General features: G+C 39.7%; 1 protein-coding gene across 1 annotated transcript in view; it reads right to left on the bottom strand.

Moving 5' to 3' along the window:
• TTC27 (tetratricopeptide repeat domain 27) overlaps nt 1–14,656 on the bottom strand; it is a 179,689-nt gene that overhangs the window by 162,817 nt on the left and 2,216 nt on the right. The window contains exons 3-5 of the mRNA XM_052648906.1: nt 12,287–12,416; nt 5,632–5,772; nt 1,305–1,407 (exon numbers count right to left, since the gene is read on the bottom strand). Of these exons, the coding sequence (XP_052504866.1) occupies nt 1,305–1,407; nt 5,632–5,772; nt 12,287–12,416 (374 nt within the window). The remainder of the gene's footprint in view (nt 1–1,304; nt 1,408–5,631; nt 5,773–12,286; nt 12,417–14,656) is intronic.

Here is a 14,656-nt window from a genome sequence, read left to right as displayed (position 1 = left end):
TCTACAGGAAAAAGAAATACTGTTTCGCAGTTCTGTTACTTCATTGCATCACTGTACACTTAGTGAAATATCACTATATAGAAAAGTAAACTCCTTACATTTAATAAGTCAATCTGCTACCACGTTAGGTTTAAATCTCATAGCAGAACAAATATTGTTTCCTATATACCAAGTTCAAGCTCAGAATATATTTTTTTACATATACAAGTCAGATCTAATTGCCCTTGGTTGTTCCACAGTCTTACATAACCTAAAATCCTGAACAAATATAGACTAAGTCCAAGATTTCCTCCTATTTTCAAAATGCTTCCCGAGGACTCTCCTGGTGGCTCAGCAAAGAATCCACCTACCAGTGCAGGAGACGCAGATTCGATCCCTGATTTGGGGAAGACTCCACATGCTGAGGAACAACTAAGCCCTGTGCCACAATTACTGAGACTGTGCTCTAGAGCCCGCAAACCACAATGACTAAAGCCTACGGGCCCTAGAGCCCGTGCTCCAGAACAAGAGAAGTCGCCGCAATGAGAAGCCTGTGCGCAACCAGAGTAGCCCCAACTTGCCGCAACTGAAAGTCCAAGCAGCAAGGAAAACCCAGCATAGCCATAAACAAGTAATGCCTCCCTAAAAAGCCTAAGGGTTACTTGCAACAAAGGCATTTACAGGGGCATGTGGTTTACAAGTATTTGGTAAATTTTACATTTCTATTCTAGGTATATTTCCATATGTACATTATATATTACAATAAAAATAATGAAAAAACTACAAAAATGTCTCCCTACCTACTGTCATCCTCACTACACTTATTTTCTACCAAATATTATTAATTAAAAAAATGAATTATTTCTTCATGTACTCAGGATATAGGATAAATAATTTCCTGTTCTGCATGTAGTTCAGCACAATTTACTCCAGTTCCAATTAGTTAGGGATTATTTTCTTAATAAAGGGAGTTTACATTGGTTTCTAACAAGGTTTCTTACATTAAGAAACCAAGAAAATATTTAAATACCTTTAGGCAATTTGTAATAAAATCAAGGTGAACTACAGAGAATAAATCACTTGTTTAAGTCTGTATTAATAATATAAATAACACTGATTGACTTTTTTAAAATTCAAAGATAAAAAAGAAATCCTATAATCTGACATCCTAATAATTTGTGATAGTCCAAACTCAGAAAGAGTGGAGAAGCAACCTCAGACAAAAAGTTACCATACGCTGTCAAGCAATAAATGAAAAAGGAAAGTCTCAGCCAAGAAAACATAACAGAGCTACATGCTCAAAGCAGACAAAATTTGCAGCATACCTTGATCGATGCAGTCTTCAGCAAGAGCAAAAAGCTGAGGTGAGCGCTCCTCAAGCAACTGCTGGTGAATATTCACACATCTCAACGTCCACCATGGCAAGCTCTAGAAAAAGGAAATACCAACGTAAGCTGAAATAAAAGGACCCTTTGGGAAAAAATTTTACATTAACTCAAATCAACTTTTAGAATTTTTTTACATTTGTGAGATTAAATTCACTCTGCAGGAAGCTTACCCACCCACGGCTACGTCTTCGGTAATAACACCAAATCCACTGCCCTGTCTTCCAGGAAAACAACATCTCTTCTCTGTTTACTCAAAGCCAGCTGGGCTTCCCGACATCATTTTCAACTTCCCATCTCCCCCTTTAAAATGCCTACTGTCATCGCCCGGCTCTGCTACAGCACTCTACCAGCACCATGATCCAACGTCCACCATCCCAGGAAGCCCACCACTAGAACCTCCTGTGGGGTGATTCTTCCCCTTGTCTCAACTTCCAGCACGTGTTTCCACCTCCCTTTGCAAACGCAGCCCCCCATACTCGTTTATGTCATCCTAGTTTTCAGTGTTGTCAACCAGCTAGCCAACAAGATGAGGAACCATGCTTCACTCATCCCTGTATCCTCCTTGAAGCAATGCATGCTGAGCACGCTACAAGGTAAGAAATAGCCTGGGTTCAGATTATTCCTCACACTGAGAAGACCTCTGCCACACCTTCTTCCACGGAACCTCTTCTCCCAGAGAAGAGATTAGGGCACACACTGGTCTCTCACTCCCCTGAACTTCCACACTGTGCCTAGAAGTTAGCACCACACGGGAGAGCTCGTGTTCTTCGAGTGTGTAAGTACCTGGTCCTTACAGTGTGGAGGGTGGAGATCGCGTTCTGTACACTGTCTTGACTGATGCACAGGCTGACAGCACAGTAGCCTTTTCTCAGTCTCTGGTACTGTCTTACTTTTCAACACATCCTGATTAAACAAGCCGATACAGAAGCATACACAGTGAAGATCAAAGTCTCTCTTCTGCTGCCTTAGCATCATCCTCCGTCCCCAGAAAAATCCATGACAGAGGTTTATATTCCTCTAGGCTCTTCCTCTATACATATGTTTGTGTGTGCAAATAAGAAGTATTAACTATTTTGATAGGTTCATTAAATTACCATGTATGATCATGCATTGAATCATCTAAATTAGTTATAACTATGTTACTTTGAATTATACTGTCCAAAGGTGTGAAAAATTTTCTTTCTTTTATAGCAATACCTACTAATTGGAGATCATGCTTAACTACCAAAAGCATTTTCTGTTACTTGAATTTAATTTCTTAATTTGATCAAGGTGTAAAACTGCCTGTTTCCCTTCTAAACTGCTACACACAATTGCTCCAACAATGATAAAATCACAAATGAATTTTGACCCTATGACAAAAACTTTTCTAATTACTAATGCTATTTCCTCAGGCCATGTAAGGAAAAGAAAGGTAGAATTATCTAATAGAAAGAAGTTTCACATCATTTTTAATTTAATTCCCTAAGTTGTTGCCTCGTTTTCATTCTTTTCCTATCACGAAGCTAATGAAGTCAGTCTATATTCCAATTATCCGTCCTTATCTGCTGTCAGCAGTGAGTGAGTCAGGTCTGGCAACATATTCTTTCCTTTTCTAGACATGGGAATTAAGACAGATCCAGTCAAACAGACTGCCCTGTTTAAAAAACATACGACTTTAGATGCTCAGCTCTTAAAAATCAGATCTATAAACTAACTCTTTAATCCAAAATCTTCACATGAGAGAAGGGGGAGTGTGAAACAAAGAAAGAAAGCATGATCTATTTTTTTTTTACTAGAAAATAAAAGTGCCTTTTTCTATCTGTCAAGAATCACTTAATAGAAAATCTGAGGCGTTAATGAAAAAGGAAACTTGAAGTCTTGCTTTAGACAGTTCCCAGATCCTGTCTCCTGACTAGAGCACTTACTACTTGTTCTGATTGACAAGTCATACTAGTGAGTAACCTTCTAGAAGGCAGGGTGCATGAGTATACTCAAAAGAAACCCAGTAACTGCTTGCCAACTCAAGTCCCCTTTATAAATGAGGAAACTGATATTCAGAGTAATTCACTGGCCTAAGGTCACAGAGATGGTGAGAGGCTAAGCCAGACAAACTCTGGTCTGATTCCGAAGCCAAAATTCCTTTTACTCAACATTAACATATTACTAATAATGGTCTATATACTCCACAGACTAGGGAGTGGGGAAAAATCATCTTCTTTTATTGTTTCACAAAAATAAAATCATTGTTATTTTTAATAAAAAATCAACCTGATACATTCCTGCTTAATATGCCCGCTGATGAAAGTTTTCCATCAAGAAAACTGTATCACTAACTCATTAATGACCATTAGTCTCACTAGAAAGAAAATGATACCATTTAGCAACCTCATATCTTGATGATACTTTCTTTAGGGTCAAGTACTACTCAGTCTATAAGATCATTTAACTCAATCAACTTGGAAAAACATTTTTTAATTCAAACTAACATCACTAAAAAGATCAAAGGCCTTATATTTGCTAGTATACACTGAAACCCATCAAGTAAAAACCCTTCCGGTACAACTGATTCCAAACCTTCTAGCTCTCAAGAGAGTTGCTGAAAGAGGCATGATTCCCTTTTTACCTCTTCTTTGCCTCAACTTAAATGCTCAGGAAAATAAGCCCTTATACAGTACAGACCAAGTCCCCATTTTATCCATAGAAATATTATTTCTTAAACTTTCTCAGCCAACACTTGGAAACTGGGATATTTCACATAAAATTTAGATTTACTATTTCTGGCAGTACAGGGTCTACATGCCTAAGTTGCAATGATCAGGATAGAAATCAGGAAGCTTCAAGCCTGTGGGTCAGAAACTGTCCTCTACCTGTTTTCCTTTAGCCCCAAACCAAGACTGGTTCTTACATTTTTGAAAGAAAGAAAAGAAAATTTTGTGACATGTGAAAGTATATTAAATGTAAATTTCACAGTCCATAAATAAAGTTTTATTGGTATACAGTCACACTCATTCACATATTATCTGCAGCTGCTTTCACACTGCAAGGCAGATTGAAGAGTTAGCTGCACACAGCTGAGAAGCTGCAACAGAACCAACACACCTCAAGGACTTTCTTCAATTCTCTCTTGGGGTTTTTATCACCTCCTACTGCATATTAGCTTTTCTCACTAATTTATATGTAACCTAGAGAAACCACATAATGGATACTGAACAAATGCTCTACTAAACCCAACCCAAATATCAATCAGTGCAGGACATGAGCCAAGAAACAGTAATAGTAATTAAGATCTACTGTAAGTGCTATGCATACTTCTGGCTACTGCTCATTATCCTTACATGAAATTCATAAAAGACTGTGATGGATGTTTCTAAATCCACTTTTAAGATTCAGAGATTGAACACTTACACACATGTATACATACATTCAACACATATATAAATTCTGTTAAAGAGACAATGTTTCATTTTATACTAGTCTAATCTCGTTCAGTTCAGTTCAGTTGCTCAGTAGTGTCCAACTCTTCGCGACCCCATGAATTGCAGCACGCCAGGCCTCCCTGTCCATCACCAACTCCCGGAGTTCACTCAGACTCATGTCCATCGAGTCAGTGATGCCATCCTGCCATCTCATCCTCGGTCGTCCCCTTCTCCTCCTGCCCCCAATCCCTCCCAGCATCAGAGTCTTTTCCAATGAGTCAACTCTTCGCATGAGGTGGCCAAAGTACTGGAGTTTCAGCTTTAGCATCAGTCCTTCCAAAGAAATCCCAGGGCTGATCGCCTTCAGAATGGACTGGTTGGATCTCTTTGCAGTCCAAGGGACTCTCAAGAGTCTTCTCCAACACCACAGTTCAAAGGCCCACTTGACTTCACATTCCAGGATGTCTGGCTCTAGATGAGTAATCACACCATTGTGATTATCCGGGTTGTGAAGATCTTTTTTGTACAGTTCTTCTGTGTATGCTTGCCACCTCTTCTTAATATCTTCTGCTTCTGTTAGGTCCATACCATCTCTGTCCTTTATCAAGCCCATCTTTGCATGAAATGTTCCCTTGGTATCTCTAATTTTCTTGAAGAGATCTGTAGTCTTTCTCATTCTGTTCTTTTCCTCTATTTCTTTGCATTGATCTCATTAATCTCATTAGGGGAGATTAAATTAAATACCTAAGGAAGACTTAGAAAATAAATATACCAAGACATTGTCAGCATCACATCTAAAGTCTGATGCTAATCAGCACAAAAGTCACACCTGGGTCTGAATCTCCTGGCTCCTTTTTTTTCCTTACCTGAATAGCTGTCAGTTTATGTCTTATATTCACTAAGATAATTCTTGCTAATAACAGCAGGATAGGCTTTGCGGTCAGGCTGTAGATTGATTCACCATCTAGAACAAGCAGACTCAGAACAAATGCATCCAGTCCTTTGATCTGAAAAAAAAAAAAAAAATATATATATATATATATATGATCAAATAATTTAGAAAAAAGTTAACCTTTGTATGTCTTATAAGGATACATATTTTCCAGTTAATCAGCTCTGAAACACAATCATTAATCTATTACACAGCTACTGGCACTGGACCAAGTCCTAATACTATAAATGCCTTTAGAGATCTACAACTCCAGCCTGCCCTGACCAATGACCACCCATCTGCTTATACTTTAGAGGAACAGAACAATCCAGAAAATGCTACGATTGAAGAGGCACCATTATCTTACAGATTTAAAAGTGTTTTCTCAGTAAAGCCATCTCTATGTGAAAGTATTTATATTAAATACCTACATTTCATATACGCTTCACCAGTCAGCTAATATCATTACAAACCACAGCTGCCCCTTAATTACTATCAGGTCAAAGAATAACAAAGTCTTACATATCAGATGCTGAGTAGGCATACAATCACGGACCGACGTGAACAGAGCCTGCCCAACAGGAAGGTCTGTGAAAAATCCATTTCTCAACTGAACGGATTTTCTACACTGGACCAGACACTCATGTTTTTAAAATGTGGGCTGAATAATTTTGACAGTTGCCACAAAATCAACAGCAGGAATGCTCAACATCAGGAACACAGGCTCTCTAAGTCACCAACACAGGATGGAGTCCTTTTACTAGTTTATTAGTTTATTACCCATTTATTAGTTTTACTTTTACCCATTTATTAGTTTGTGGGCATAGGCAGATTTCTTTTAACTGAGCCTCAGTTTCCTGAAATATAAAATCAAATAACAGTACCTACACCTCACACGTTTCTTATAAGGATTAAACAATCCAAGTGATGCCAGTGCCAGGCTCAATGCTTTATAAAAACATTCCATAAAGGTACAAAAGGAACAGCGCCTCCATCATCACTGAAGAGTGTACTTGAGGAATAAAGACAATGTGAATGACCACCAGCAAACCACCAATAAAGCTTACTGTTAACCTACACTGAGGGTAGAGTGAAATTTTTTTTTCAAGTTCAATAATCAAGGAACTATTGTGAAGTATTACAACTGCCTCAATCTTAGAAGAAAACAGAACAAAAAAAGTTAAGTTCAGTCCAAAATCACACCAAAGTTAGCGTCTGAACAGAGATTACAGCCCAGGTCTTCCAACTCCCAAGCCAGTATTCTTCCTACCATCTCATGCTACCTTCCCCTCAGACCTCGGCTAAGCACAAGGAAGTCCCAGGACAGTGCCAGGATCACTGCCAGCCTTCTGACTGGGACAACTCATGACGAGGGGTAAGCAACTGACACACAGACACAGCAGAGGACCTGGTTTGGAGAAGAAGCTCACCATGAATCCAGTGTGGATGCGATGAGTCTGAGGTTCCCCGCAAGACCTCCAAGAGGACGTATCAATTACACCAGCAAGTCTACTGCTTAAGGACTTGAGAGAAGACCCTGCCTAACATGCCCAAGCTGGACCTGAAGCCTCACCAAATCATCTTGCCTTTTAGGTGGACTTAACAATCTTTATTTCCTAACATCCCAACCAAACTGGTGAGTACAAGACATGACTTAAAGAAAAAGAACCCTTTTCTAATCACACTGAGACAAAAAAGACATCCACCTGTTGTAGCACAAATTTAGATCACCATCTTTTAATGAAATCCTTAAAGATAACAAACAGGTGACTTAACAGGGCAACAAACAGAAAATTACGCAAAGAGATACTCCGTGATATAGTACTTGGACCTCATTTCCTCTGATACTCAAAGTCAGAGGTTGGTTACTCAACTTCTTTCTCTTTAAGTTCTCGGACAACGCCATTAACAGGGCAAATAATAAATAAGTAAAGGACTGAATGCATGAATAAACAAACAAATTTCTTTTCCCAAAGTTATTCTGCATCATTATTATTAAAAAAATTGAATGCTTTTCCGTCTTCTGCTTAAGTGAAGCAGTCTCTATCTACTCCTGTGATCTAACACTGATAATTCCAACCAAGCTCTAACCATGCTTACAGAGGTTTAGAAAAATGGCTGAATTTTAAAGAGGGCTGTTTACATTTTCAACTAAAACAGATAAAATGAAAATTACAAGTCCCTTAGCAACAATTCCTCAGTCACGAGAGCATAAGACATATAAAAATACTTATTAATCAGAACAGTGAAAAAAAGTCAACATCTGGAAGCCTGAGATACATCTGATATAAAACCAGTTTACTAGAAGATCAGCTTTTATGTGTGAGAGGGACCTACTCAGACGTTAACCTCTAGTGCTATTCCCGAGGCTGGTTAGACCAGTGGTCACAAAGCAGTGCTAAAAATGCCAAGGCCCTAAGTTGGAGGCAGGGGAAATTAATTTGGCTTTGATGACTATACTCCAAGACCATGAAGTATATTCACAAATATCTGTCCTCACAAGAACTATAAAACATCAATAAGCACAGGAAAATGACAACTGGAAAATACTGATATGCCACTCCCCAATTTAAAAACTTCAACTCCCTCGATCTTCCAAATTGTCAGATTGCTGGTAAAGAGTATAAACTGAATAATTCTCTCCAAAACAACCTGACACAAGTAAGAAGAGCTGACCGTGCGTACACCCTAGAGCACAGCAACTCCACCTGTGGATCCCTGCCCTCAGCAGAGCTTCCCAGCTCAGCCCTGGGAAGCATTTACAAGTGTGGAAAAACATCAGTCCTCTCAGCCCTCAGGGAACCTAACTATAGCCCTAGGAAGGGGGCAGGCAGTAAAAACAGCCTCCTTCATTTAGCTCATTGCACCAAACATTATCCTATTTTAAGTTTTTCTGTGCTTGGAAATTCTTACAAATGAATCCTAGGAGATATGGTCCCAACCGCACAGTACATAATATACTGCCAAAAACGGAAACATCCCATGTGGCCATCAAGAGTAGAACAGATATATAAACTGTGGTCCATTCATACAGTTGGAATACTATGCAACAATAAAAAATGAATTGTTTATAATAACCAAAAATATACATCTAAGCAAAGCAAGTCACAGAACACAATTTATTTCACTTTTATATAGTTCAGTTCAGTCACTTAGTCGTGTCCATCTCTTTGCAACCCCATGGACTGCAGCATGCCAGGCCTCCCTGTCCATTACCAACTCCCAGAGTTTACTCAAACTGATGGCCACTGAGTTGGTGATGTCATCCAACCATCTCATCCTCTGTTGTCCCCTTCTCCTCCTGCCTTCAATCTTTCCCAGCATCAGGGTCTTTTTAAATGAGTAAGTTCTTCATATCAGGTGGCTAAAGTATTGGAGTTTCAGCTTCAACATCAGTCCTTCTAGTGAATATTCAGGGCTAATTTCCTTTAGGATGGACTGGCTGGATCTCCTTGCTGTCCAAGGGACTCTCAAGAGTCTTCTCCAACACCACAGTTCAAAAGCATCAATTCTTTGGTGCTCAGCTTTCTTTATAGTTCAACTCTTACATCCATACCTGACCACCAGAAAAATCATAGCTTTGACAAGACAGACCTTTGTTGGCAAAGTAATGTCTCTGCTTTTTAATAAGGTGTCTAGGTTGGTCATAACTTCCCTTCCAAGGAGCAAGCGTCTTTTAATTTCATAGCTACAGTCACCATCGGCAGTGATTTTAGAGCCCCCCAAAATAAAAGTCTGTCACTGTTTCGACTGTTTCCCCATTTATTTGCCATGAAGTAATGGAACCAGATACCATGATCTTAGTTTTCTGAATGTTGAGTTTCAAGCCAACTTTTTCACTCTCCTCTTTCATTTTCATCAAAAGGCTCTTTAGTTCTTCACTCTCTGCCATAAGCGTGGTGTCATCTGCATATCTGAGGTTATTGGTATTTCTCTCGGCAATCGAGATTCCAGTTTGTGCCTCATCCAGTCCAGCATTTCTCCTGATATACTCTGCATATAAGTTAAATAAGCTTTATTTGCTTATTTATTGACTATGCCAAAGCCTTTGACTGTGTGGATCACAAAAAACTGTGGAAAATTCCTCAAGAGATGGGAATACCAGACCACCTGACCTGCCTCCTGAGAAATCTGTATGCAGGTCAAGAAGCCACAGTTAGAACCGGACATGGAACAACAGACTGGTTCCAAATCAGGAAAGGAGCACATCAAGGCTATATATTGCCACACTTATTTAACTTATATAAAGTTCAGAAACTGGCAAAACTAAACAGTATGTTCTCTGAGGATACATACATACGTAAGTGCTAAAACTATGAAGCAAGCAATGGAATGTTAACATCAAATTCATGAGATGTTTCATGAGAAAGGGGGCTGGGGATGTCACCAAGAAGCACACGCAGGAGACCTTCTAATGCTTTTCCAAGTCAGAGCACATGCAGAAGATGCTATGATTTGTGGTGTACACCAGGTAGCTAGAGAAGGCCGCTAAGCCAGACGAGACCAGTTCCAAGGCTCTCCCAGCCCTGGGCCCACAGAGCCACCGCAATGGCAAAGGGGCTCAACACCTAAGCAAGAGCAGGCAGAAAGTTCCATTCTCCAGGCTGGTGATGTTCCCTCTCTCAAGCCAGGTGGTGGAAACAAAGATGTTTTATTATTTAAACTGCACACATTTTGTATGCTTTTTTGAGAGTAAGATGTACTTACAATAAAAAGATTAAAATCAAGGTCTTAGTGAAAATTTCCTACAGTGTGGCCTGAGCCCCATCTTTTACTACTGCCCCAACAGGCTCAAAGCAGCCCTCTCATACAGCCCTCGCAAACACCACAGTCATCTGTCCTCTAAATCTGTGCTCACGTGACTACATCTAGAACGTACTTCCTCCTCTTCTCTACCGATCCACTTCCCTCATCACCCTTCAGGTTCTGCCTCAAGGTCCACTCTTGACTAAAAGGTCTTCTCAGGCAAAATTCACTTTCCTCACATCTCTTTATTCATTTCAATGCTTCTTATAGTTTGATTCTCTCATGTAACCCATTTCTGTACCGTCTGAATTGCTATCTGACTCCACATGAGCTTCCACACTAGCACAGCAGAAAGAGTACTGGATTTGGACCCAGAAAATGTGGGTTCCAATCCCCCAACTATAAAGCCTCTGCAAGTTTCTCTTACCACTGTGAGCTTCAGTCTTCTCATCAACAGAAAATGTCAAATTGATACAACACACAGCAATGAAGCACCACTCCAACCACACATCAGTGCTCAGTACATAATTGCAAGCTTGTTTGGTAGGTTTCTAACCTGCACTGGGCAGCAACAGAGGCCAGAAACTGTTTCATACACAAAGAGGAAGTGCGATGTTCCACATACGTAAACTTCTAGATAATCAAAGCATCTCTTTAAGTGCCAAAATCTTGGGGATTTTACTTGTAATCATTTTGGATGAAAACTTCTATAAGGTATAGATTAAATTCCCTTCTTAGACATAAAATATGGAAGGCTTTTAACCTTTCAATAATGATTTAGAGCCAGCACTGTGAGTCTTCGTTATTCTATCACAATATAACATTATGACTCAGTAAACTGACTGTACGGCAGTAACTGCTATGGCTTCAGATTATGACTGCTTTTGTAATTCCTATCAAATTATTAACACTGATCTCTAACAACTCCATTCCCCTTTCATCAGCTATTTCTAATTCTGAGAAACCAGGAAACAGTAAACAGGTCTCTCTGACTGCCTAAGTTCTGGATGTTAAGGTGCCCTTTTTCCAGGCTGAGTGATCAATAGTTATGCTCCAGTTCTCTGAGGTGGCTGGATAACTCAGTTACCATTCTTCTTCTTAGGGCATGTCACATTCCTCCAAGCCCTGGGTACATGTGGTCAAACACAACTGAGGTGTTCAAACTGCAAGCCCTACTGATGACCTACGGATGCAGGTGAATAACATTATCTCCATACACGGATATTAAGACTCATTATCACCATGGGGCATCTCCAAGCCAGACACTTTAAGTACATACAAATAAGTATATCTGTGACACAAAGGAAACCTCACCAGGAACTGTTTTAAACACAGCCACAAAACTTTTCTGCAACAAAATTAAACAGATCTCCAGACTTTCTACTTCTTCAGAAAGTATCTCTGTGTGCTGCTGCTGCTGCTGCTAAGTTGCTTCAGTCGTGTCTGACTCTGTGAGACCCCATAGACAGCAGCCCACCAGGCTCCTCCGTCCATGGGATTTTCCAGGCAAGAGTACTGGAGTTGGGTGCCATTGCCTTCCCCATCTTTGTGTAGCTGTGGTAAAATATTCAGCTGGAGGACTGGTGCAGCTGTCCATTCTTTAATAAACAGTGCAGCTAGGAGAGCTCCATAAAATGAGGAGCGTTTGAAGAGGAGTTTGAGACTGACAATGGAACTTCTGAATTACATGAAACTCTGATCAATGAACAAGCATTCTTAGTAGCTTCTGTACAAGCCACAAAGTCATGTTTCTCTCTGACCTACTATCAACTCTGGCTTACAAAGATCCATTTCTAAAGAATAAACACAATAATATCTACATATGATATTTCCAAGAAGCGTACCTCACTGAACTGCTGAAACAAAACAGATGGCAAAAAATCCTGAGGGTGTAAATCAACAAGAGGGCCCGTCCAGTTACTCTGAACAAAAAGTTGCAAACTGCTCACACCAAGTAGGAATATCTTCTGTTGTCTGCAAATAAGAATAAAGAAATAAACATAAACCATTATGTATAACCACAAATACACTACTATTTCATTTCAGTGTTATTAAGAAAAATGTAAGATATCAACATTGAGATTATCTGAGAGTATTACAAAAAAAATTTCTGAAATCTACACAGTTTAGGTCCACAAAGTCCAACACAATCACCTTGAGTCACATATGGCTCTTTAAGTTAATTCCCAGGTGGCACTAGTGGTAAAGAATCCACCTGCCAAGGCAGGAGACACCAGAGATGTGGGTTCTATCCCTGGGTCAGGAAGATCCCCTGGAGAAGGAAATGGCAACCCAATATTCTTGCCTGGAAAATTCCAGGGATAGAGGAGCCTGGTGGGCTACAGTCCATGGGGCTGCAAAGAGTTGGACACAACTATGTATGCACCCACACACAGATAAAATTTTAAAATTCAGTCCCTCAGTCACACCATCTACATTTCCAGTGCTCAATGGCCAAACGTGGCTCCTGGCTCCCGCACTGGATGGAGCAGATACAGAGTATGTCCATCGTCACGAACATTCTCTCGAACAGCACGGGCTTAGCACCTGATCAGATCCTGAGAACATTATCTTGCGTTCTATTTAACAGCTCTGACACTGACTGGGTGAAAAATTGATTTTGTACATAAGAAAGCTGACAATAAAAAGTTGTTTCCAAACATTTTCTTGATCTGCACTACAAACTATGAGAACAACAACAAAAAAAACCATAGTTACTTTACTTGAAGCTATTTCTTTTCAATCCTGCTTTGACTGAAGACAGGAGTAAGTAGGTAAACTTATTCTGTAAAGGAGAAAAAAATTTAGGCTTTACAGGTCACACGTGTTTCTTTTTTCCCTAACCCTTTTAAAAATGTAAGCAACACTCTGAGACACGTTGGCCTTGACCCACCGGAGGTAATTTGCCAACCTTTAGATTAAGACACAAGTGAAAGTCACTCAGCTGTGTCCAACTCTTTGTGACTCCATGGACTATACAGTTCATGGAATTCTTAAAGAATCTTCCTTTTTGCGGTAGGGCCTAGGGAATATTGGAGGAAGAGGATGACTGCTTTCACTTTTTCTTCAGCATGAAGCTACAGGAACCCTCTTATATTCCCTAGGCCCTACCTCAAAAAGGAAGATTCTTTAAGGAAAAAAAAAAATCAAATCGACAAGCCATGGTATCCAGAATGCTCTGGACACAGAGCAACCGAGAGCAGAGCAAAGAAAGAATAGAGGCTGTTTGTAGTCAGTAGTTTAGGAAACTTGGGGAAACAGGTGTGCAGCAAGATCTTAATGTAAGCCTTAATAAATGCCATAACTAAAAATCAAAATCCTCAAAGATAGCTAAGAATACAGTTTAATTTTCAAATCCTCAAAATAAAGTAACTGAAATGTCTCTTCTCAGCTCTATGTGACAAGCAAGAGTTCTGGTCAACCAGTGTATAATGCATTTGTGTATATACATGTGTTCTCACGTGCACCACACAAAGCTATGGTAACACACAAACACCTGATAGCAAAATGACAGGAACGACACAAGAGGAATGAAAAGCTACCAGAAGGCCAGAAAAATAAAAATGAACGACATTTGTTAAGTAAAATACAATGTCTATAGTAGTATTCTTTTATGAACTCCTAATAGATGCAGATTACATTTTATTCATCTTTACAACCTCAACATTAAGCACAGTAGTTGATTTGTTGAAGAACTAAAACGAAGTCATTTCTTACAAATTATGATAAAACAAAACTGCATATGTTTTAAAGAAAACTAAAACAACGTGGTTGCCAGAGCCAGTGGAGAAAAGAAAGGTATATTAAACTTACAAGAGTAAAATATAAGCCACTGAAAAAATTAGGTTAACTGCCGTGCAACTATCCCTTATACTGCTACTGCTGCTAAGTCACTTCAGTCGTGTCCAACTCTGTGCAACCCCATAAACAGCAGCCCACCAGGCTCCACCGTCCCTGGGATTCTCCAGGCAAGAACACTGGAGTGGGTCGCCATTTCCTTCTCCAATGCATGAAAGTGAAAAGTGAAGTCGCCCAGTCGTGTCCGACTCTTTGTGACCCCATGAAATGCAGCCCACCAGGCTTCTCCGTCCATGGGAGTTTCCAGGCAAGAGTACTGCAGTAGGTTGCCATTGCCTTCTCCATCCCTTATACTAAATACTATTAAATTACATAAACATCAATGGAAGAAGATAAACCAAGGGTTCCATAATAAA

The sequence above is a fragment of the Budorcas taxicolor genome, chromosome 11 (genome assembly GCF_023091745.1).
Source record: "Budorcas taxicolor isolate Tak-1 chromosome 11, Takin1.1, whole genome shotgun sequence".
NCBI lineage: Eukaryota > Metazoa > Chordata > Mammalia > Artiodactyla > Bovidae > Budorcas > Budorcas taxicolor.
This window is presented reverse-complemented; position numbering and strand designations above follow the sequence as displayed.